General features: G+C 35.1%; 2 protein-coding genes across 7 annotated transcripts in view; both read right to left on the reverse strand.

Annotated features, from left to right (window-relative positions):
• Positions 1-20,879, reverse strand: part of LOC129241878 (major facilitator superfamily domain-containing protein 8) — a 50,671-nt gene extending 29,792 nt beyond the window's left edge. The window contains exon 1 of one of the 4 annotated variants that reach the window (XM_054878425.1): positions 20,709-20,879. The gene's annotated coding sequence lies outside the window, so the exon portion shown is untranslated. Of the gene's footprint in view, positions 1-11,624; positions 11,758-11,778; positions 11,860-12,068; positions 12,089-20,708 lie in introns of those variants that run through there. The other 3 variants (XM_054878429.1, XM_054878427.1, XM_054878426.1) reach the window with 3 other exon arrangements.
• Positions 12,231-26,711, reverse strand: part of LOC129241877 (uncharacterized) — a 38,365-nt gene continuing 23,884 nt past the window's right edge. For 2 of the 3 annotated variants that reach the window (XM_054878423.1, XM_054878421.1), the window contains one exon: positions 24,086-24,353. In XM_054878423.1, coding sequence (XP_054734398.1) covers positions 24,288-24,353 — 66 coding nt within the window. In that variant the 3' untranslated portion in view covers positions 24,086-24,287. Of the gene's footprint in view, positions 12,274-24,085; positions 24,354-26,711 lie in introns of those variants that run through there. The other variant, XM_054878424.1, reaches the window with a different exon arrangement.

Genomic DNA, 26,711 nt, shown 5'->3' on the forward strand with positions numbered 1-26,711 from the left:
TATAATTGAATTGTTGGAAATTTATTATGGAACCCTACAGTACAACATAACGCGTTAAAATTATCGAGTTTTTCTATTCTTACACAATTAGCCACACAAATTAGTTTCTTAAATAATGTTTTGATGTCGGATGAAGCGCAATTCCATTTAAATGGTTATGTCAACAAACAAAACTGTAAATTGTGGGGCTCTGAAAATCCAAGGGCAACACACCAACATCAGTTGCACCCATCTAAATGTACTGTTTGGTGCGGTGCTATGGCCACTAGAGTTATCGGTCCATATTTCTTCGAAAATGAGGATGTAACGCCGGAATCGATTTCAAGAGCTTCTTACAGAACATTGATTGAAAACTTTTTGCGGCCAATGGCGGAGCAGTATCCTAATTTGTGGTTTCATACTGCGAGGCAGTAGTCTTTAGTCATTAGTAGGTCTTTGGTAGGTATTTGGCCCACCCTGTAGCTTGTAACATCAGACGGCCGTATAGAATTTCAGTATTAACATATAAAAATGGACGCGATTTTTTTTATCCGATCTCAATAATATTTATGTCGACTCTAAATGAATTATGAAGCAATGCGTGTACTAAGTTGGGACGAGTTTTATTGTTCCAGCCAGATTCTCTACCTGGCTCTAGGGCTTTACATGCCCCCTTTTCTTCAAACTTGGCACCATCGGACTACTATTTGTTCGCTAATTTTAAGAAGAGGCTGGCGGGAAAAAGATTTTATTCAAACGAAGAGGTGATTGCAGAATTAAATGGCTATTTTGCAGACTTGAACAAATCCTATTATTCGGAAGGGATCAACAAACTAGAACAGCGTTGGACGAAGTGTATAAGACTAAAAGGAGGCTATGTCGAAAATTAAAAAAGGTTTACCCCAAACAATTAAGCAATTTTCAAATGACCCTCATATTCCACTTATAAGTAAGTCATTTTGCTGCCTAGGCAAGAGTCTCCGTAAACAGATGGTATTTTTGTTAAATTTTTGTATGCTTAGTCTTAGAGTCTTGTATGCTTAGTCCTAGATTAAGCTTCTATCACGATACGAAACTCAATTTCCTCTATAGTTGATGCTTTATTCTCGATTATCTTGTTTAAAATTTTATTTTATCTAAAATTGTATTTTTAATTAATTTTACCATCTCAGGCTTCTGATCACTTTTTATCATTAAAAATGCCAACAAACTGAAGAGTATTCGGTACGCGGAGCACAAGGAAATGTTTCAATCAGTAAATCAATCAATCAATCAACCAATCAATCAACCAATTACAATTGAAGTGGTCCTGATTATCTATACTTATGATTGATATTTTTCAAAATTGGTATAACGAGCATTAATCATTTAAATACTGAGCAAATTTTTGGACATCAAAATGCGGAACAGTTCGAATAAATGATGACAATTGGAATCTTGGAGTTTTGGCAAAAATAACATGAAAGGCAATTTGATTAATATTATTTATGGAATTTGCATTGAAATGGAAAAGCGAAGCCAAAACAAAAGAATTTATAACTAATTATTAAATTGATTTTTCGCACACTACTCCTCAGTTGGTTTACGAACGGAAATTTAATTTTCCTTATACCTCATATCAACTCATTTTTTTAAACTGCATAGAGCCCGATATGAATCACTGCATGCAAGCCAAATAAAAATCATAGAAAAAAACCTACTTTTATCAATAACTGAATAAAAAATCATTGGAAAAAAACTTAATATTACATAATACATTCTTCTTTCAGGAGTTTAATATTACGAGGGTATAGATACATATATATGTAAGTATGTATGTACGAGTAGCACAAGTACTAAGCGATACTACTAAATTTCTTAACTCTTAATAATGGTTAATCTAATCTAATCTGCTTAGAACTTTACTGATTTTTATTTGTTTGAATAAATTTCGAACTTTTCGCCATTGACGAAATATGAAACATTGTGCTACATAAAGTAACAGTTTAATTTATTGCAACGTGCCAATTGTATTTCATTAAAACAGACATTGTACCTTCACACATTCATAACTATGTGCGGTATGTAAACGATGTTGTGCTTCAAGCCTACATACAAATAAATGCATTGATACCGATCTGCAGTGATGAGCAAATATATGGCATAGCTACGCAGGATGATAAAATTTGGTCGACCTTTAGAACCAAGAACCAGAAAATACTTTTCGAAAGATTTTCGACGTGTTGCATCCGGAGCTTCATGAAACAAGAAAACTATATGCAAAGTCCGGCACTCGATGTGTAACCAACTCCAGATCGCTCGCGCACGTGCCTGTTAGTTGGTTAAATGACAGTCCAGAGTATTGTTTACAAGCGCTCGGAAGCATTTTGCCAAAAGTAAACGCGAAAAGATAAAATCAGTAATGGATTTCAAACGTAATAGTGTGATTGCATTATATTTGGCTGAATTGGAGATTGTTCGTGAGCTCGAGCACCTTAAAGTAGATAAAGTTTTTGTTTATCGCACCATTACTCGCTACAGTGATACGGGTAGCATCGCGAAACGTCATGGAGGTGGGCATTAAAAGACTGCAATGTCACGTGAAATGGTGAAGAAGCGTCTGAGCAAAATCCCCGACGTAGTGCTAATCAACTGGCGAAAGAACTGAAAATACCTGATCTTAGCATCCGCCACATACTGAAGAATGATATCAAGCCTTACAAGATCCAAAAGGCGCATGATCTCACACCAAAGCAGCAACAAGTCAGACTTGAGAGAGCGAATGAGTTGCTTCAGTTGGCCGAAAGCGGTCAATGTCCTAACATTGTGTTTTCTGATGAGAAAATTTTTCAAATTGAGCACTTCGTAACTCCCAAAGGGAGAGGTTTATTTGAAAGACCGTTCATACGGAAATTTGAGTCATCAATTTGCCACCAGAAGCCAGTACCCCCCACAGGAAATGGTTTGGGCCGCTGTAACCGCTAATGAGCGCTTTCCAATCGTTTTCATGGAGCTTGGCGGCAAGGTAAATGAATTATCGGAAAAGTATTCTGGAGCTTGCTTTGAAGTCGTGCGCAGACAAAAATTTCGGTGGTAGACCATAGACGTTTCAACAGGACTCGGCACCATCTCGCAAAGCTCGAGTGAATGAAGAATGACTAAAAAACAACGTTCCTAACTTCATAACCTCCACACAATGGCTCTCAAATTCACCAGACGCGAATCCGATGGATTATTCTCTTCGAGCCATTTTGAAGAGCAAGGTCCGAACTAAAAGATTCACCAGTCTCGAGACGCTGAAAAATACCTTGTCCGCAAGTGAGCTAAAATACCTGCTAGTCACATTTGGGCAGCTTGCGATTCGTTTCTGAACCGTCTCAAGGCAAAAGGTGGTCATATCGAGCAAAAGTAAATTGATTCTTAATTTTGTATTTTAATTGAATAAAAGTAAGTTCCCTAACTAAATTTATGGCCTTTTTAATTGGTTACACTTCGAGTGCCGAACCCTGTAACTATAAATTGCGAATTTACTTTTTAAAGAATTTTTTTAATGTTAAGTTTGCGTCACTACGTTCTTCTCTATATCTGATGCTACTCAGTTTTTCGCACATCGACAAATTCTGCAGGCACCGTAAAATATATACAAAATGTCTCAGAGTCAAATAAAAATCTTTTTATGTATAAAAATGGATTTTAAGGGCAATAGTTTGGTACTTTGACAAATAGTTATGGCCAAACAATGTAAAGATCAAGACCCCAAATATATCCAAAACTGCAATTTTTCTACTTTTACACGAGAATACGGACGATTGAAAAAGTAAGGCAACTTTTCAAATTTTCAGAGCAGCGCACATTCGATCATCGATCTTTTTTTCTCTCCCGAAATCCGAGATCATAAAATAAGCTTCAATTATAAGATACTTTTTCTCCAGTGTTTCTATCCTATCGATAGTAATTATTACGAATGTAAGGAGACACGTCAATCTTAAAACTAAATAAAATGGACGCTGACAAAGAAGAGGGGTTTGTAGACAGAATTCTAAAATTTGTTATACTAATTCTAAATTTTTGTTGCATATTATTAATTATAAATTCACATTACAGACAAAAGCGTGTATCCATAGACGCTTTAGCCTGTTATTGCTTATTATAAAATGTAACTCCGAATTTCGCATGCGTTTGCTGTCATAAATTTTGCACTCGAAGGTTTGCCATTGCCTGCCGAGGAGCGACCGCTATTAGAAAAAACTTTTTCTTAATTTTGGTCTTTCACCGAGACTCGAACCGACGTTCTCTCTCTGAATTCCGAATGGTAGTCACCAGGCACCAACTCATTCGGCCACGGCGGCCAACTGTCTATTACTAGCACCAAATTACGCAATTAAATTAAATATTGCTTCTCCTTGCCTGTTCTTCAAATCATTAATAATAATTAAACAAACCAAAAACAATAAAATATTCCACCAAACCAAATTCTATGAAGAAAAACCTTTCAGTCTTGTCACCTGATTACCATTTTGTAGGTAATCTGTCATATGTGAACGGATCGATTAATTTTTCTGGATTTTTTGCTAATCACGGCATTGACGTATGTACTTGTATATTAGAGTTCTCGTCCATTTTCTGCTATCGAAAAAAGTTGATGAAAAATCTAAATTTTTTAACCAAAAGTAACACTGTAATTTTGTCTCAACCAACTTACTCACCGGATGGGCTTGGTCTGTTGCGATTTTTCCTTGTTCCCGAAACAGAAAATACACATGAAAGGGCGGACGTTTGCTACAATTATGGAGATAAAGTTCGCATAGTTAGAAGAACTTAGGCCATACAAAAGCGCTTTTTGATCAAAGGTGATTCGGTGATGGGAAAAAGCGGTGGCACAAGTTGTAACTCAGTTTTATACTTGAAAAGGCTTATCCTTGAGGGGGATAAAAAAGATGTTGGTGCAAAAATAAATATTTTGTGAAAAAAATAAAAAGTCACCTTACGTATTTGAACACATCTCATATTTCGAAAAGCTGATTTATGAGGCGGCCGCCGCAGTCGAATGGGTTGGGGCGTGACTACCATTCGGAATTCACAGAGAGAACGTAGGTTCGAACCTCGGTGAAACACCAAAATTAAGAAAATCATTTTTCTAACAGCGGTCGCCCCTCGGCAGACAATGGCAAACCTCCGATTGTAATTCTGCCATGAAAAAGCTCCTCATAAAAATATCTGCCGTTCGGAGTCGGTTTGAAACTGTAGGTCCCTCCATTTGTGGAACAACATCAAGACGCACACCACAAATAGGAGGAGGAGCTCGACCAAACACCCAAAAGGTGAGTACGCGCCAATTATGTATGTATGTATGATTTATGAGTTCATACTCGGGTTCGACACATCAAAAACTATCGGAATGGTACAATCTGGCTCCTAGTTGAAAATGTGTGTGGTGTATCAAATAAATTTTTTTTTTTTTTGTTTTTTATTATTTTCAAAAAAAATTTGCCAGCAACGCTATTTCTGAGATTTTAACAGCATTCGTTCTCTCCCGAAAAAGAGCAAAGGACGCAAAATCTGGCAAATTTCATGAACAACCGACTATTTTTAGTGTAAAATACACGGAAATCATTTTTAAGGTTAAGGTTAAGTGCTTTGATAGTTCAAGTTACTGAAAAAAATACAAACCAATAGTATTTATTTACTCAAGCCCTATTATTTTTTTATTTTTTTAGCGCTAAAAAAAAACACTTTTTTTTTAATTTTTTACAGAAATATGGCTTAAGATACTTTAATAAAATCAGTTGCATGTTATTGTACATCTTTTCAATAAGTTTTTAAAAAATATGAATAATAAAATATTGACAAATAAGCCCATGACAGAGTTTTTTTGGAGATATGTTTTTCGAGAGATGCTCTGCGGTGCCAATCGGCATTCGTCGTAGAATCATCTGAAACTAAAAAAGTCGAATTTTTCAGTTAAAGTATGACGTAATGCTCCCCCCCTACATTAATAAATTTTTTTTTTTTCATTTTTGTAGTTTTGGTGGCAAAAAAACGTAAAACGAGCATTTTTGGCGAAAAATTTCGCCATATTTGTAAGTGAAAACCAACCTTAAAAAAAAAAAAAAAATAAAAAAAAAAACAGTGTAGGGGGGAGGTATTTTTGATTTAGAAAACGTGTGCCAAATTTGAAAAGAATCGGTTGAATAGTTTCGGAGTTGTGATTGGCACCGACTTTTAAGAAGTCGTTTCGGGAAAAACGCGTTTGAAAAAATGACTCTGAGAAATTATCAATGCTCCGCATTCGAGGTGGAGTGCCTACAAAGGCTATAACTTTGAGAGTTCTGCTCCGATCCACTTAAAATTTTGACACAACATTCTTGAAATGATTTACTATAAGATGAGTGAAGAAAAAAAATTTCGATTTTGTGACCCTACCCCCCCTTAACAACAAAAAAGCTTCAAACTTCTATAAGCCGCTGTTTAAGAGCTTTAATATGGTGGCCAAATAACTGGATTTCTAATGACGAGTTCCTTACTCAAAGCACGAACAAAGGCCGGTTGAAATTGAAATACGCGAACGAAAGTGGAAATGAACAGACTGTACCATCCGTAAACCTGCTTGGGACATCAGCAGGATGGTCTTAGACTAGCAAGGCTTTCGTCGAACAGGACGGTCGAAAGGAATATGGGGACGAAGCCTGTATGACGAATTCACGATATCTGACGACAACTCGCTCACTTGGACGCAGATAAAGTCAAAAGCGACAAATCGGCCCCAATGGAATTTATTGCTAACTGCACTTTGCGCCCCTAGCCGGCGCGATAGCATATACTCGTATCACTACTTTGATAATAATATTAATAACAGCAACTCTTGCAAGAAAGAGTTTCCTCTACACCAATTTTCAGTTTTCCCACAAAATTTAGTCAATTTGCTATCGAAATTTAGATGTTCCTTTATTTTATTTTATTTTTTTTTTTTGAGATGCAAAAATTAGTGGAATTTTGTAAAGAAAAATCAATCCTCTTGAAAATTTTTTTGAAATAAATCAGTTTTGGCACTCTTAAAACTCAGACATTAAAAAATATAAAAAAAAATATTGTAGTTTCGAAAAAAAGTTTATTTATAAGCTGAAATGTATATATTTATTTCAATTCACTAATTCTCCTTTAGATGCGCATCGCATTTCCTTACAAGAATTTTATTAAGCCATATTACATATAGTTGCATCGGTCAACAAGAATTTTGTTTCAAATTTCAAAATTCAAATTTATGTTTTCAAAAATATTGCCTCTGGGTCATCGGAATAAAAAAGTTGGTTCAATCTTACTCAGAATTGAAAAAAGTTCAACATAAAAACAGATTCGTTCAAATCGGAACAGAATTCAAAAGAAATTTGAATTACATTTTTCGAAATTCTGCTATGCAATTTTTGTGCTCACCACTTTGCACACCCATACAAAAATGCAATCCTTGCTTTATTTGCATCGCGCTTAACCTGCGTGACTCAGCAAATATCCAGACGGCTGGCAGGCAGCAAAGAAATTAATTAAGTGCATGTAAATGTTACATGCGTGCATGTGATGAAAATGAACTGCATTTATGTAATACACATACGAGAGCACGTATATAAGAGCGAACGGGTATATGTACATTAGGATGACCAGCATAAAAAAACTGTTTTCTTGATATTACCCCCTGCACTCTATGTATAATAAAAAAAAAAGTGGTAAAAATGCAACAACTGCTGCTGTAGAAATAAACATTGTTCACCGAGAGGATACCGTGAGTGTAAGGACTGCGCAAAAGTGGTTTTCAAAATTCCGAAGTGGTAACTGCCACGTGGAGGATGCCCCGCGCGCTGGTCGTCCTGAAGTCTTTAACTCCGACGCCTTGCTCGAACTCGTGGAAGTTGGGCCAAATTTGACAGTCGATATGATAGCTCAGAAGTTAAATTCATCGCATGGAACAGTTCACAGGCACCTGGTTCAGTTAGGAAAGGTTTCAAAGCTGGGAAAATGAGTTCCGCATACACTTTCCGTCGCCAACCTTCAGCAGAGAGTGAATCTGTGTTCTCAGCTGCTGCAACGGCGTGAAAATGAAAGTTTTTTGAACCGTATCGTTATTGGTGATGAAAAATGGGTCCTTTACAATAATCCTGTTCGCAAACGCCAATAGTTAGATAAAGATGAAACACCAGAACCGACCCCACCCCAAGAAGATTCTCCTGTCTATTTGGTGGGATATGACTGGTATTGTTTATTATGAACTTCTGGAACCAAACCAGACGATAACTGCTGATTATTATTCCCATTAGCTATCAAACTTGAATGAGGCACTTAACAAAAATCGACCGTCTTTAGTGAATAGACGCAAAGTTTTGTGTCACAACGACAACGCAAGACCTCATACCGCAAGGCAAACATTAGGCAAGCTGAACGAACTCGGATGGGAGCTAATGCCGTATCCGCCATACTCTCCGGATATTGCACCTTGTGATTATCACCTTTTCCATGGACTTCAATCTCATATGAGTAATAAGAACTACTCCTCAAAAGAAGCTATAAAAAGGGATATCGAAGCGTATTTTGGCTCCAAGGACAAACAATTTTTTTAGCAGGGAATTAAAAATTTGCCTAAACGTTGGGAAGACATTGTAAATAATGAAGGAAAATATATTATTGATTAATAAATACTTTAAACATCTTTTTTATTAATTTTAAAACCACCTTTACAAAACGCACGAACTTATGGACTGACCTGATACCTAGAAGGGTTTAAACTTAAAAGGTCTGCAAAAAAAATATTTTAAAATTGTATCAACGGAATCAAAATAATAACATCTTTGAAGCTACTTTTGACTTTTTTCGGAAGAGAGGCTTAAGGAAAATTTGGATAACTCAATTGTGACCGATTTATACTTCTAAGGTATCATTGCAAAGGTATTTATTCGCATTTTTATAACCCACATCCCATTTTTTTTGGATCTATCACTATTTTGATTCTGTTATTTAATTTTTTTTTTTTAATTTAGGTTGACCTTTCAAGTTTTAATTCTTCTATTATCTAAGGTTGTTTCTTTGAAAAAATATTTTTAAAAACTTTTTATAACTTTTTTTTATTTATAAGAAAATTGTGTTGTATAACAATAAGTTCTGCTCACCTAAATCTGAATATTTTTCCAAACAATTTTTGTGGAAATCTTAAAATATAATAAATTTTATAAATCCTATGGAAAACCAGTACCCATTTACTTTGAGTGGGGAGTGATGCACCCTAATCTACATATGTATATGCTATATAGTATGTGTGCATGTGCGTAGATGAATTAAATAAACACTGTAATTGCCTTGCATGCGCACTCACGCATTTTTTGCATGCAAATTTAAATGATGCGCCGCGATTGCGCTTAATAAACCCTGAAATGTTGACAAAGATTTCGAAAAAAGACAAGAGAAATGCTAACAATGATAAGCGGTTTCCTCTTTGTTCATCAACTCTTCAACTCGGGTGTTTTTTCTTTGGTTGGCATGTATTCAACTACATTTCTACTTATAGATATAAGGCCGGATCGGTTTGTATGAAATGTTTATGATGCGACATAACATATGGGCTCAAAAGTTCCGGGTCTAACAAAGAAAACACGTTTTTTGTTTTGTTCAAAATTAATTTTATTCGTCAACATAATTTCCACCAAGAACAACGCAACCATTCCAGCACCGCTCTCACATTTCAATACCATTTTTTTAAGTCTGCGAACGGGCAGTTGTCGCTGGGAGCCAAATCTGGCGATTACGATGGACGTGGGAGCAGTTCGAAGTTCAATTCATGCAGTTTTGCCATTGTTTTAATTGAATTGTGGCACGATGCGTTGTCTTGATGAAACAAAACAGTGCGCATACGCGGCACCCACTTTGAACAAAGCTTTCTCATAGTCAAATGATCATGCAACATAAGGCAACACGTTCTTTTGATATCTCTGCAATGTCAGCGAACTCAAACAACTTCACTTTTCGTTCATTCAAAATGATTTTGTGGGTTTTTGTTTTTGTATGTTTCTTGGTGTTACCGCCTCATTTGTACGCCCACTGCGTTGCGCATCATCGGTGTCTCTACGGCCACGCTTGAGGTCATCGTTTTATTGTTACTTCTGATGCAGCGGAACCGTCATAACACTTTTCAAGCCATTTGAATGGTATTTTTCCCCATCAAAAAGTAGTGTAAAATTAAACAATTAAATCCTTTTGGATTCATAGTTTGGAAAATAATAAACGTAGCGTCGCTCTTAGTACAATAATTCACGAACTAATGAATGGAATATCATGAAATTGTAACAGCTGTCTTTTTATGGTTAGTAAAGGGTGTGTTTTTAGAGGTTAGGTTTTCAAGTTGGCACTACTTTTTTCGTAGATGGTCTTTTTGACAGCTGTCACTTGATTTATGCTCAGTTTGGTTTGCCATTTCATAATGAATAGACTTACACCTGAACAACGTTTGCAAATCGTGCAAATTTATTACGAAAATAATGGTTCGGTTCGCGCGACGCATCGATGAAATTTTTGTTCAGCGATGAAGCTCACTTTTGGTTGAATGGGTATGTCAATAAGCAAAATTGTCGCATTTGGAGTGAACATAATCCACAAGCCATTGGTGAGACGCCGTTGCATCCTCAAAAAGTCACTGTTTGGTGTGCTCTATGGGCAGAGGGAATCATTGGTCTATATTTCTTTAAAAATGAAGCCGGCCATAATGTTACAGTCAATGGAGAGCGCTATAGAGCCATGATTAATGACTTTTTCGTGCCTGAATTGGACGATGTTGATGTGGACGACCTTTGGTTCCAACAAGACGTCGCTACATGCCATACAGCCAACGCAACAATCGATTTATTGAAGGAAATTTTTGGTGAGCGCATTATCTCGCGCCGTGGACCTGTGGCGTGGCCTCCAAGATCGTGCGATATAACACCGCTGGACTATTTCTTGTGGGGCTATGTGAAGTCGCTTGTCTACGCAGATAAGCCCGAGACGATTGACGTCTTGGAAGAGAATATTCGGCGCGTTGTTGCTGACATACGGCCCCAATTGCTGCAAAAAATGGTCGAAAATTGGGCCTCTCGGCTGAAATTTATTCGAGCCAGCCGCGGCGGCCACTTGCCCGAAATCATTTTTAAAACATAATGGCAAACCCTTATCTTTATAATAAAGCTAAATTCTTGGCCATAACATTAAATTATATACATTTTATTTCATCTTGAAAACCTAACCTCTAAAAAAAACACCCTTTACTAACTGAAAAAAGAGGTGAATGCAATAAAACTAGTGCCATTTATGTATTAGGCCCGGGACTTTTCAGCCCATGTGTTATTTAATACACGCAGAAGCCTACTGTAGCTGTTTAATAGTAAAAAGTAGATATACCATTGGCTGCAATTGTAAGACTTGCATTATTTTTAAATAGTTTCTAATCAGTTTCAACTATTAACTAACGGCTACATTACATTATGTACACAAATATGTATATACATATTACAGAATGCATCGTAACATATGTGCATAGCTAACAGCGCCGCTGTTGGCATGTAAAGAAAGACTTCGGTGAATCGACTCATTTTGAATTAGTACCGAATGGTACAGTTTTAGGCCATTAAAATTTTTAATAAAAATTATTCACTCACATGTGCACGTGGTACTTTTTAAAACCAAATAATTATCTCAGCACAAAAAATGTGATTTTTTAAACCACTTGAGCTCACTCGATTATTATTTACAATCTTTAATCATTAGATTATAAATAAAATGAAAAACGTTGTTGGTTAATATTTCACTTACTAGCGCATGAAAATGATGGAGCACAAGTATGGAAAAAATCTATCGGCAATGGACTCAAATGTGTCGCAATTAATACTTTATTATTGTTATTACTTCATACACATTGTTGTTTTTATCTAAGTTCATTGCATTAACATTGCTGTTATATTTGATACATGAAACTGAGAGCAGCGGAGATAGTGAGAATGTAAAGCTCTAGTAATTATCAGCTGCTGTTACAAAAAAAAAAAACAAAAACAATGCGATTAGAGAATTATATATCAGCAGAAAATAAAATAAAATCATCGTACTTAGCTGCCAAGAAACAGCGGTGCAAATGGACTGACTGACGTAATTTTTTTATTTCCCTTTTCATCAGTTTTTTTTTCACTTTTTCACTTTTTGTTATGTTATTTCTCTATTTTATGGGCTTATGGTGCGGGAGCGGTAAACTTATCTGCACTGATTAAATATTTAACACGCGGTTTAAGTTGGTTAACATTAATTAGCGGTGGGCTGTAAAAAAAAAATTGGAAAAAATTAAACAAAAGAAACTAAATTAAAAAAAGAAAAATTTTATTAAAAAAAATTTTTTTTGTTAATAAATTAACCCGTTTTTTATTTTATTGTTAACTTAACAAAAGTTAAATTATGTTTAATGTTTCTACACTCCCAGATGAAGGATTACTTTTAAAATATAATAATTTTTTAGGGGTCTAGTTACGGGCTATGGGAGGGGCCTAGTTAAAAACTTTGTCCATATGTTTAAAAAAATTTTATTTTTATTTTTAAACAAAGTTGGGAAATATTATATTAAAAATATTGAATTTTATTCGAAAATCGAATAATCGACTTAGACTTGACTTCATAGATTATTTCCAGAGCCGATTAAAGGGCTGAAGCATGAACTCGAAGTTGGTATTGGGCAAATTAAAGGCGGAACAAGCGAAAATATTCTGAAAAATTAAATGGGTAGAATGGACTACCGTACAGTAAGCGGTAGAAATCATTTCAATGAAATTGTATTCCACATGTGATGGCAAGATTTACTTTTAGAAGATACATTTTCTGCGAAAAACGAAACTATTAAAAAATGTTATTTGGCATTTTATTTAAAACTGAATTAAATTACGAGGGCGGGTCAATAAGTCCGTGACTTGTTGTATTTCTGAAAAATTTGGCTGATTTGGAGCAGATTACCTCCACAATTTGCGCAGAAATTAACACAAAGTATTACTCCTGAAACCATTATAGTTAATGTGTATAGCTATATAAGTATATTTTATTGAATATATTGCGTATAATAAATATTATAAACCAACACGATCCAATTTGTTCGAATCGAATTGATCAAACAGTTTTCAAGCTATCGCGGTCACGTTTCTATTAGACAGACTGTACACAGGCCATGATGGTGTTACACACACCAAAATGAATTTTTGTCGGTCCGTATGGAGTTTGTAATTTACGAGGGCGGGTAAATAAGTCCGTGACTTTTTGTATTTCTGACCTCTTTACTGAAAAAGAAGTACTGCTCCTGTCAACAGGCATGTGTCAGTTGACTCCTGTCAAAATTTGAATGTGCTGCGTCAGTTAGTTTGTGTTTTACAGCTACCTTTATCAGACTACCCAGTAATTTGAGGAGAAAATGGAAAAAACTGAATTTCGTGTGCTTATTAAGCCGGTTCAGCCTTAGAAACCCACTGTTTCGAATTGGTCGACTGTTGTTTGGTCTCTGGTGTTGTGGTGATAGATCCATATTTCGTCCACGGTTACAAAACGGCGCAAAAACTCCTCCATATTGCGATTAAACAACGCCAAACCTTCCTGTGAAGTTGTTACACGATTGCGTTTGTGGTCGACTGTAAATTACTGGGTAGTCTGATAAAGGTAGCTGTAAAACACAAACTAACTGACGCAGCACATTCAAATTTTGACAGGAGTCAACTGACACATGCCTGTTGACAGGAGCAGTACTTCTTTTTCAGTAAAGAGGTCAGAAATACAAAAAGTCACGGACTTATTTACCCGCCCTCGTAAATTACAAACTCCATACGGACCGACAAAAATTCATTTTGGTGTGTGTGACACCATCATGACCTGTGTAAATTCTGTCTAATATGTAGAAACGTGACCGCGATAACTTGAAAACTGTTTGATCAATTCGATTCTAACAAATTGGATCGTGTTGGTTTATAATATTTATTATACGCAAAATATTCAATAAAATATACTTATATAGCTATACACATTAGATATAATCGTTTCACGAATAATACTTTGTGTTAATTTCTGCACAAATTGTGGAGGTAATCTGCTCCAAATCAGCCAAATTTTACCTGAATAACTGTTTGACTATCCATATTTGTTTTGCTTTAAGTTTTTGCTTAACTATTGCCCAAACATTTTCAATAGAATTGATATCAGGCGACTGTGAAGGCCAGTCCAACATTTCAATCACATTTTGCTGTTTCCACTCCACACACCTTCGATACATGGGATCGTTGTCTTCTTATAAAATTCAAGGATGGCTAGTTCTTCCAAACAACTTCGCAGCTAACGATAATAATGCTTTTTGGTAAATTTAACCATCAAAACTGTATTCAAATTGACGGTAAACACAAATGGCCAAAACTTTTTTCGGAGAAGCAGTCCCAAATATTATATTAACCTTATTTGGATGCTTAACAGTTTGTTGAAGTTGTCGATTATCAACAGTACACCGCGATCCACGTATTTAATTATTCGCCCAAAAGAAAGATTCATCCGGGAATATTACGTTTATCTAATTCTTTTCTGAATTCGATTTAGCCTATGCAAATGTTTTTTCAATGTGTGATAATGAGATCAGGGCTTTTTCAATGTACTCTGTACTTTGAGGCCTTTGTCACAAGGAAATCAATAATCTTCTGGTCTCGAGATTTTTTTTTTTTGAGGTCACGTCCGGGGTAGTCCTCAATGTTTTTACTTTCGGTATACCGTTGCACCCATTTATTTATGAATGTCTTCGACTTCTTCAAATATTTTGATGTAGATTTGGCCTGTAGATTGTGTACATAGGAACACTACCTCAAGTCAATTTTCATACAAGGAACTAATTTTGTAAAAACAACGTACGCTGTATAAATTTCACACAAAACTAAGAAATTGCACAACGTGTATTGCGAAAAGAATACGCCTATTTAGCAGCATTTACACTTTTTTATAACGGAATTTTAAGTTTGAATTTAGCCGGTCGCGATTCTATACATACATACTGTATCTATGTCTGAGTTGTTTAAGAACACATAACTCATAAATTACAGGTATTGCGTATATGTACAGCCTATTTAGTTTATATTTTGTCATACGGATGCTGCGAATGCGAATGTCAAATATTTTTAAGAAATAATTTAAGTAAATTAAGTAATTGAAAAAAATGTAAGCTAATAACTTTTAATAATTTTTATTTCATTTAGTACTTAAATTTAAAATTGTGCCGTATATTTAATAAAAAAGTAACATTGCTGCCTTTTCAGGCTCCAGTGGAGAGGACTTTCAGTTATATTTATGCTTTGTTTCTGCTATACAAGAATATATCATTTTTGAGAATAGCATCGGGGCTGTGTGGGCATTTGTTATCCTGCCAAAAGCATTTGTAACATGGCTTCAAACAAGTATGTTCAATACATTAGAGTGAAAATATGCTTAAAATATTTTAGAAAACGTACGACCTTCAAGTACATAATCATAAATAATCTAATGAAAAATCGGTAATTTTTGCTTTCATATTGAAAAACCAACACTAAGTTTTCGCGCAAATGAAAATGCAGCTGTCGAATTAGCAAACCAATAGTTAGTAGTAGGTAATATTTATCAAGATAACAGCTTTGATTATTGAATCTATAAGCAATATTCTGCTTCCAATGACAATCTGGTATGTTCCCTATTGAAATATTAAGATAACAACTTGTGCTTGTGGAGATGTGGGTTGACGTGTCAGATTTGTCACTTGCTGACGCACTCGCAAGTAGCTGAGATGAAGATTCCTATTAATAAGTGTCCACAATTTATTGTCACATTGCAACTTGCACAGCATTCGCATTCGCACACAAAAGCTTCGCATTGATTATTGCAAATGCGTATATCCACATCATCCACGCTTTGTAATACGTGTGGTATGAGTAACTTTCGTGTGCAATTTAAAATTGCGAATTGATGTGGAAAAATTGGAAAACCCTCATGTGTTGATGATGTGCGCAAAGTTGGCTTGGAAAAAGCTATGAATACGGGACGCATATATTCCAAAAAGAAATATTTGACTTGATTTTTGCTTTTATTCAAAAATATGGCAGTTCAAAATTCAGTGAAAATAATGTGGCATAATCATGGCATAAGCAAATTATATTAAATTATTAAATCTACGAGGGAACTAACAAAAGTTCGGTAAGTTAATGGTATTTTTCATTTTTTTGAAAATTTTTAAAATGTCAAATTTCAGAAAAAATTTAGAAAAAATCGGTTAGAATGGAGACGAGAAAACGAAACTGAAGCAATGTCTGCAGAAATTCCGGCAGCGACGCAGCACGAAATTCGTTACTCAATACTTTACGGCTTTTGGCCTGAACTCAAGCCTGTGGAAAATTTCAATAAGTTCTGAACTGCATATAATACGGGCACGCCATATCTTAAGACTATTTGTAAGTGGTATCACAGATTTTACACTAAACATTTTTCTGTGGAGGCCGAGCCTCAAGAAAGGCGGACAAAATCGTCGACCGAAGAATAAATGCGGCACTAATGAACCGAAAAATTAACGGAGATCCACGAATGACACAGAAAATTATGAATAGTGAACTGAGTTTGAAATAGGTGGGTTCTACGAACTGAATGAGCGTCAAAAAGAAGGTGGAGTAAATTTTGCTACATATTCTTTAAGAAAATTCGAAAGCGAAAAGTCTATTAACTATAATATGATCTTAACAAGTGGCAAAGCTTGGTTTTTTAAGTATGGCCCGGACACCAAACAGCAGTCTATGGTATGAAGACCTAAAGGAGCAAATTCACCTGTGAAAGGCAAGCAGCAAAATTATAATCTCGGTACACTTCACCCGAGCAAAAATTTGGTGCTGCTATTCCGTTAGATTCTGACAGTTTCTGTCTGCCAAATAGTACATGGAAAACTACCGAATGGCAGTCACGCACCAACCCATTCGGCTACAACGGCCGCCGTACAGTGGATTTACAAATTTCAAAAATATGGAGAAGAAAAAAAATAAAATGAAGATTAAAAATAAAAATAAAAAATAATAATATAACGGACTTTTGTTACTCCCCTCGTAATTCCTTCATAGCTGCTGTCAAGTCATTTGCACTTAATTACAAATTGCTGTTATATTTTTGTATGGAAATAATACATGCACTTTAATATGTAAAGGTTTAATGGAAAGGTTTCGAATTTTGTAAATGGGTTTAAAGTTCTTTATGTGACGATGTGAAATTAGCCAAAAATCGTATAAGCGACTATCGCGCCAATCAAGAAGAAGAATAGAATTGTACGATTTGTAAACGTTGTTGAGGCGTAAGTCTTTCCATGATGAAATACCAATGAATACTAAAACAAATTATGTATGTATGTATTTAGTTGGGAAAAAGTGCTCCAATCTGATCACCCTTCTAAATTGCGCCCTGCTACTAGCTCTGACGTCAGAAACGAAATAGTACGCATCGGAAGTAAAGAGGAAGTGTCAAAATCACATATCGCACCCTAAATACAAAAGGGTCACAACTCAAAATTTTCCACACTCGAGCTTGACTTGTTTACAGTAGCACAGAAAACAAACTATGTGGCATATCACGCTGAAATTTGCCATGTAAGCTTATAACAGTCCTACCAAAAAACAAAAAATTTATTTTTGCCATATGTCATCCGCGAACCGTTTTATTGATAACGTCTCGTTCATATTTGAGCAGAAATACATTTTGAGTTGTGACCCTTTTGTATTTAGGGTGCGATATGTACAAATGCAAGAATGACAAAAATGATAAATACGTTTGTTATTATTATTATTAAATAATACAATAATATTATTAAATATTATTAAAAAAATAATATTATTAAAATATAATAACATTATTAAATATTATTACAATTTAATTATTAAATTAAATGTTATTAAAAAATATTTATTATTATTATTAAAAAAATTAGATAAATAAATCGGTGAATTTAGGCAAATAAAAGTAAACGGAAATTGTCTAAGTGGAAAGCGACATGAGTTTGTGTTTTTTCTTTTCGTTATTGACGGCACATCCAAGAAGCTGCCTGTCGAACTCAAGCCAAAAAAGATAGCGGAATGTTGATGGCGCAGTCTCCTATGCAATCTTCTTATAGTCAAGCACACTCGACTCCGAACACCGCCTACTGTTAGTTTTGATGTAAGTTCTAATGGTATCGATAAATCTTAAAGACACCAACTTAGTTCTACTTTGAAATATCAGAAAAATAAAAGCAAATTAATGCCCAAATCATTTTCGCACACATTTTGATTTACTTTATTCTTTTGAAGCTTTGCAACACAGAAAATTAGTTGCAAAAATTCGTCATGGTGCATATAAAATTCAACGTTCAATGAATTTTTTCGTAGCTCGTGCCACTGTTTTGTTTTCTTAATGCAATCCATAAGTATATTTTTTTTAATTTTGTTTTTGCTTTTCATTTCTACCAAAATATCACTTCTCTTCATTTATAAGCTTTTTAGCTGTACAGGTTTTTACAGCCCACTATTGACACACAATTACATATTATACAGCTGTTGTCAGCTAATTAGAAACGCTCTCTTTTGATAAACGCTTGATGAACATAATATTAAACTGTTTAAATTTACCGTTATTTTTTCTCTTAAAATCATTTGCATTGCTTTTGTTACTCTATTTACTACCCAATGCGCCTAGTTTTGTAGTTGTGTAATTGAAGTACCGTTAATATTATCCAACGCAGTGCATGGGTTACTTAGTTCAAGGTAAATAAACTGAGACGAGTAATTAGAAACACTTGTTCCATGGAAGCATATTCGGCAAGTTGTGTTATTTTAATAGTAATATAATCGACTTTTTGGTATGTATATATTTTAAATTGGTTGTTAAAAGCAACTAAAATATTCGTCTTCAAGATGTGTAATGGGAAAAAGCAGCAGCTGTACACCTGCCCTGCGCAGCTCCATTTTTGACCTTCGTAAGGCTGGAAAGTCGTACAGGGAAGTTTCTAAGCAAGTCAAATGCTCAAAAAAAATGGTTTTTAATGCCTTAAAGCATATCTAACTTTTTAAGACTGTTGACAATGAAAGAGGCCCCGGAAAACTTCAGCAGAAATTGACCGCAAGATAGCAATCATCTCCAAAAGAGACCCAAAAACAACTTCCACTGACATCCAACGGGAAATTCAGGATCAATATAATTTCGAAATATCCAAAGGACAATTGCTCGGCGTCTGGTCGAATCTGGATTGCATGGCAGAGCAGCACGCAAGAAGCCCCTTCTAACCAAGATACAAAGGAGACGGCGAGTAGTCTTTGCGAGATCCCATTGGTCATGGACTCCAAATCAATGGAAATATATCATTTGGAGCGATGAAACCAAGATAAATCGTATAGGCCCAGATGGTAGAAGGTATGTTCGAAGGCCAATCAACCAAGAATTCAATCCTCGCTACGTTTCGTGGGTAGTGAAGCATTGTGGAGGATCAATCATGGTGTGGGGATGTTTCTGGTGGAATGGTGTTGGCCCAATTCCCCATTCATTCCATTGATGGAATTTTAAATAAGGAGAAATACGTCGATATACTAAAAAATGTAATGTTGCCGTGGACTGAGGAAAATTTGCCTGTTATATGGAAGTTTCAACAGGATAATGATCTAAAGCACACGGCAAAGTTGACGAAACAGTTTTTCGACGAAAATTCCATCAATGTTTTGGAATGGCCATCATCCAATGCGGACTTAAACCCAATAGAGCATCTCTGGGATGACGTTAAAAAAGCCGTGAGTGCCAAAAATATCCCAAATATGGATGTCCTTTTTGCCGAAGTAAAAACGGCATGGCAAGCAATACCTGTGGCGCGCTGTCAGAATCTCATTACATCAATGCGCAATCGATGTGAGGCTGTGTTGAAGCAAAAGGGTTATGGAACCAAATACTAACATAATCTTTATGTAGATCTGATAATACATTACTGTTTCTAATTAGTTGCCCTATCCAAATCGTGTATTTCACATGCTTTAAAAAAAATATATATATAATATATTTAATAAAGAATTGGGATTAAATTGTTTTCCACTAGTTTTTAAGTTTATCATATGTTTAAATAAAATTGGCAACAAGTTATGAAAATACGTGTTTAAAAGGAAAATGGAAAATTTATTTTGAAATAAGTGTCGTTTCTAATTAGCTGTCAACAGCTGTATATACATATTTATATATTTACTCATAACACCAAAGACACAACAAAAACAAGCATGCATATGCATAGCCCATAAGCGTGCAGACAACTTCTGCTTTCAAGACATAAATACCAGTTTATTATGTTTTTTTCTATTTATATTATTTTCATTTTTATTTTTAGCAACTAGTGCTCTTTTATACTTTTTCAAATAATTGCTTTTTTTATAATTAAAAGCTTGAATACCCAGCAATTGCTTTGGTTTCATAGATAGCATCTAAACAGTTCGTTTCGCTTTTCGATTTTGCTGAATTGGGTCAATATGCAGTGCTTTGTTGTTTTCGTTGCATTTGTTTTGTTTTTTCTTTAATCCCCACTGCACACAAACGCACAAACACAAATCGCCCATAGCTTCTGTTCAAATACTGTTGCTGTTGTGCACACTATATGTATGTTTAGTAATAGTATATACATATATGTATATATATACATATGTACATCTGTATGTCAACTTAAGTATACGTAAACAATTTACTTTTTGATTTAGTTGTTGCTATTGTACTTTTCACGTCTTCTTGACGTCCACAAGCAACAAAGAAAAACACTTAACAATCCGTTTGATCGTTTGGTTAACTTTTCCGTCGTTAGCCCAGGCACACCTTTTACGGACGAGTATTCACGTTCAACTGTTGTATACTGACTGTTGCTGGTTGCCGCTTGCGGCCTGTATTGACAATTTACAATGGCAATAAAGCAAGCGAGTCCAACATCACGCTAGCCTTTCATCATTGCGTCATAACTGTTCTCGCTGCTAGTGCTTCTCTGTCTCTCCCTGACTCTCTTTTTCTCTCTCTCTCCCTCTCTTCCCACACACTTGGTTGGACAATGACTGGCACGCGATCAACAATGCATTAAGGCAATTTTAGGATGGTTAGCGAATGTGAGCGCCGGAATACCCTACACTGCTAACAAATGCCAACTACGCCAACTTCTATCTCGCCCATGTTGGGTGGTGCTTTGGTTCATAGTGTGCTTTAGTTTCCCTGTTGTATGAATTGGTTAAAAATATGAAGGGTTAAAAATGGTCCAATCCATTATTTAGTCTAAAATATACTATCCATTTCTTTCATTCTTTCGAAGCTTAATGATGAAACCAAATCTTTAAAATGCTGACTACGAGACCCACATACTTAGTCTTTAGCTCTCTATTATGAAATTAAACCCGTTAAGCAATGATTGCATCTTAAGTTTTCTCCATCTTGAAGCTTTCTATCCCAGCGAAGTAACAGCGTTAGCAAGTTTGACCGAGTTCATCAAAGCGTACCTGTCACTTGCTCGTTTTCGTGCTGACTGACGGCAATCGCAAACACCAAGTGAAACGAAATCTTTTTCCACTTGACCTTTCCAATGTAAAGGCTGTATTTCACTTCCTCTTCCTCTGGATCTTTATACGTTGCATCATTCCATCACTGATTATATCATCATTTCTTCTTCCACGACATCGAAAAACTCCATAAATCTGCCGCACACTCCTTCCCTTATGATATATTGGCAACGTCCATGATTCTGCATCATATGTATAGTACAGGGTCCGGCACTCTAAGTGTAACCAATTAAAAAGGCCATAAATTTAGTTTGGAAAATTACTTTTACTCAATTCAAAGTAAAAAAATGTATGAAAATAATACAAAATTAAGAATCAATTTACTTTTGCTCGATATGACCACCTTTTACCTTCATTATGGCCTTGAGATGGTCCAGAAACGAATTGCAAGCTGCCCGAATGTTACTTGCAAGTATTTTGGCCCACTCGCAGACATTGACTTTTTCAGCGCCTCGTGACTGGTGAATCTTTTAGTTCGGACCTTGCTCTCCAAAATGGCCCCAAGAGAATAATCCATCGGATTCGCGTCTGGTGAATTTGAGAGCCATTGTGTGGACGTTATGAAGTTCGGAACGTTGTTTTTTAGTCATTCTTCATTCACTCGAGCTTTGCGAGATGGTGCCGAGTCCTGTTGAAACGTCCATGGTTTGCCACCGAAATGTTTGTCTGTCTATGGCTTCAAAGCAACCTCCATAATACTTTCCCGATAATATTTCGCGTTTACCGTGACGTCAGGCTCGATGAAAACGATTGGAGAGCGCCCATCTGCGGTTACAGCGGCCCAAACCATTACCTGTGGCGGGTGCTGCCTCCTGGTAGCCAATCGACGACTCAAATTCTCGTATGAAGGGTCGGTCAAATAAACCCTATCGTTTTGGGAGTTTACGAATTGCTCAATTTGAAAAATTTTTTCATCAGAAAACACACTGTGTGGAAATTTACCGCTTTCGGCCAAGTCTGATTTGTTGCTGCTTTGGTGTGAGATCATGAGCCTTTTGGATCTTGTAAGGCTTGACTTTGAGATTATTTTTCAGTATGTGGCGGATGCTCCGGTCAGGTATTTTCATTTCATTCGGCACTTCGTCGGGGGTTTCGCTCAAGTTGCTTCTTCACTTTCGCGATGCTACCAGTATCATTGTAACGAGTAATGGTGCGATAAACAAAAACTTTATTTACTTTAAGGTGCTCGAGCTCACGAGCAATCGCTGGTTGTGATTTTCCCGCCAAATATAATGCAATCACACTATTACGTTTGAAATCCATTACCGATTTTCTTTTTTCGCGTTTACTCTCGGCAAAAAGCTTCCGCGCGCGCTTGTAAACAATACTCTGGACTGCCATTTTGCCACCTAACAGACAGCTGATTCCCGTGCGTGAACTGCGTGAGCGGTCTGAAGTTGGTTACAATTCGTGTGCCGGACCCTGTACATAGCACTAGCAGTGATGGTAGATTTCTAAACATGGTTTTTGCTCCTCAAATAAGGAATTTATTTTTCCATTTTCTACTTAGCCGAACGTAGCATTTGTTTGCTAGCAAAATTCTGCATTCAATTTTAAAGCTGATATTATTATCGTTGTTAACGCTGATTGCCAAATAACCGAAGTCCGCTAACTTCAACATATAATAACTCTCAACATTGACATGGGAGACGCGAGTGTGCAGACTGGAGGTTCTTATCTTGTCCTCTCTTTAGTAACTTATCTTATTGATGCGTACACTTTTGTTAGGTGTTTGGCCAAGCTCCTCCTCCTATTTGTGGTGTGCGTCTTCAATACATTAAATTGGAAAGTTCCATTTTTATAATTGATTTAGTGTGCAGGGGCTGCATATCTTACTAAAAATTACTCGTACATTCACCTTTTTTTTTTGGTGTAAAGGTATTGTTGTCATCTATCATCAATCAATCACATTTAATCTATCGCCAAATTACAATTTTCTTAAAATATCTTGCTGTTCTGTTAATGCCACTGTTACTGTTTCCGTTTACACTTCCTTTGCAAATGTTCTGTATTGCGTTTTGCTGTTAATGTTACATAGCGCACAGTCTTACTTATGTTCTGTTAATGACACTGTAAATGTATGCCACTAAAAAACGAAAATAAAAAAACAGGCTCAATTGACTCTATTCAGTGGCCCAGTGCAAATTATCTTAACATGTGTTGCTGCTCTGTTAATGCAGCTGTTACTGTTACTTTTACTATTGAGCAATTGCACTGCATTGAGTATCTCCGCTGCTGTAACCGCTCACCCCAGTTCTGTTACTGCAATTTTTCTTGTTTCTGTAACAAATATACCAATCCTATGCTGTGCTTTGCACCTTAAGCGCGAGTGCTCATATTTCATTTTACGAAAATATATAATCTTTTTAATTAATAGCGTATTTTGATTAATTAAAAAAAACTTAAAATTTTTCACTCGTAAATTTTTCCGCTGCTATCTTCATACACACATACATATATTGAGAGTAGTTAAGTTTTTTTTTTTTGGGGTACTTTATTTTAAGAAACACTGGTATATATCTGTAAATAGAAAATAATGTGACTGAAATAATACTTTATAAATTTTAAAAAATATTGCTTTTGATTTGTTAACTTAATTTTCCTCCAACCGTAATTCGTCAGAGAGATGTACATACATATCAAATAGTGTTTTTGTTTTTGTAATAATGTATGTACACATGTATATCAGTAAATGCTCGAATTTTGTTTGTATTCATGAAAAATTGTATGTTAAAATGAAACATCTGGGCTCCACCACATTAATTCTGATGACGATGGTGCAGTTTGTGTATTAGGCTGTAATGAAATAAAAGCGAAAAAAACATAACTTCTTTTTCAAAAATAAACAAACGATTTGAAAAGTGCTGTAACGTGAACGTGTAAAGAAAAAAATCGCAAATAATATAAATTTATTAAAAGTTAGTGCTTTAAAAAAATTTAATTCAGAAAATATTCAAAAATATTAAGCCAAATTAAATAAAACAGTGATTGAAATAATACGCAAAAATAGTTTATTCAAAATTAAATAATCCAGTTTATAAATTGTTTATGCAGTTTTTTTTATTGTTAAAAATATTAACCTCTTAAAAGCTATTTTTCGTAACTAAATTTATATGAACCTTAAAATCTAGTGAAGGTTGAAAGTAAAAAATGACTTTAAAATTTAACGACGCAAGAAAATAACAAACATTTTGAAATACTTAAGCTGGCAAATGTATGTATGCTTTATGTATGTATGCTTTATTTAATATGTATGCACATTTGTATTTTAGATGAATAAAAAAAAAACTCAATTCAATGCTCTTAAAAATAGTAACAACAGCTAATCGAAATTCAAAAGGAGTAGCACATCAGTATAAAATATTATAAAAAAATACCGCATCACTTGCCAAATGTGCTCTGACAAAAAGACAGCGTTGCAAATTTCAAGCGTCAAAATAACTACTACTTTTGATTTAGAATTCCAGTAGTCAGCTTATTCTTCTTCCTCTTGATTCACGCCTTAGTCTAGTTATAATTAATGGGAATTATGAAAGCATAATTTTTGGAATTAGTTAAACCTAGCCAATACTTCAAAAACTTCAATACACCTTCTTTACAGCTTTCTGTAACTAACAGTTTTTACAGTAATTAACAGTTTTTAACAAAAGTAAACTTCAATTGGTATGAGAGAGTGTATATAATTTTAACTTACATTATGGCATAAATATTTCGATTTTAAATCAGTAAGCCCATCCTTCTGTGTCCATTCACACAACAGTCTAATGAAACGATTCACTTTAACGGAACCGCACGACCGAGCGCTCTCGCTCCAACAGCATTCAGTGTAATGCCCTTAGCAAAAACAACAACAAAAACAAAGGCTGCACCGAGTCATGCTCAGAATGTTCATACAGAGTTTTTTTATCGCCTAATATTTTTTTTGCATGTGTATGTAGTCAGAGCATCTGTTAATTGTAAGCCCCGTTCTCGTATTATATTAACTAAATACAAATGTTCAGTTTACAGAACTAAAACTGTTAAGTTTACATATGTAGTTAAATGTAACGTTAGAATAAGTATAAATGTAAGTGCATAGAAAATGAGAAATATGTGTAAATATTTGTTGTTCATATGTTTATTATGTTAAGAAATGAACTCAGTTCTTGAAGTAACATCAAAGATGAATGTTTCAATTTCGGGAATGTGAATATATGCAATGATAAATTTTTTTGATTTTGACGCTTTATTTAATTATTATTTCAATTTTTAATATTGAGTTAACAAGATTCAGCGCATCACAATTCTTAAAAGTGTAATATGTGTAACTCGTGTTTTAAATACAGAAAAAATTCAGATCTGAATAATATTTGCGGGCTTTTGGCAAAACAACTTAAGTTGACTTAGCCACGCCTTGTCGAACACTACGTTGCAGGGTTTTACTGAAGTATTTTAACTATTAACCCTTTGCACTCGAGGCCATATCCGCGCGGACTAACCAGCAACTCGAAGCGTTTCTAACCTAAAATGTCTGCATACAAGTTAATAATTAAAATATTCACTTTAATAAAGTTCAATACCCCTGGTCGCAATTCAATTGCTGATACAGGTTTTTAATTAAAATATTCACTTTAATAAAGTTCAATACCCCTTGTCGCAATTCAATTTCTGACACAGTTCCGCTTGCTCCAAATTTAATTATTTTATTAAATCAAAGTGCTGACGACCTCAAATAAGCTCACGTTGCATTCAACGTGATGATTGCTGTTCGATAGTTAATATAAAGTAGCTAGTAAATAACAATGTAATTAAGTGATCAACAGTCCAACTAAGAAGACATAGTCTTCCGGCAAAATTAGTATTAATGCAAAAGTCCGATTAAGAAGACACAGTCTTCCGGCAATAATTTATTAATTTATATAATAAAAGATATAGAGGACATAGTTCTCTCTTTTTAAAATAAATAAAATAAAAAAGTATTTTATTAATTGGCGCCCGAGCAGCCTGGTATAAAAAATATACCACGGAACCTAAGCCTGTACGCGTCCGTCCGCAGGCATCCGTTCGTTTAGTGTATTGCAAATGAATCCTTAGTAACGACAAGCAAAACGGAAAAAAATCATGCAGTCGGAACGGTTTTAAGCTAAGTAAATTTAGTGATAATAAAAAATAAAA

The sequence above is a fragment of the Anastrepha obliqua genome, chromosome 3 (assembly GCF_027943255.1).
Source record: "Anastrepha obliqua isolate idAnaObli1 chromosome 3, idAnaObli1_1.0, whole genome shotgun sequence".
Taxonomy (NCBI): domain Eukaryota; kingdom Metazoa; phylum Arthropoda; class Insecta; order Diptera; family Tephritidae; genus Anastrepha; species Anastrepha obliqua.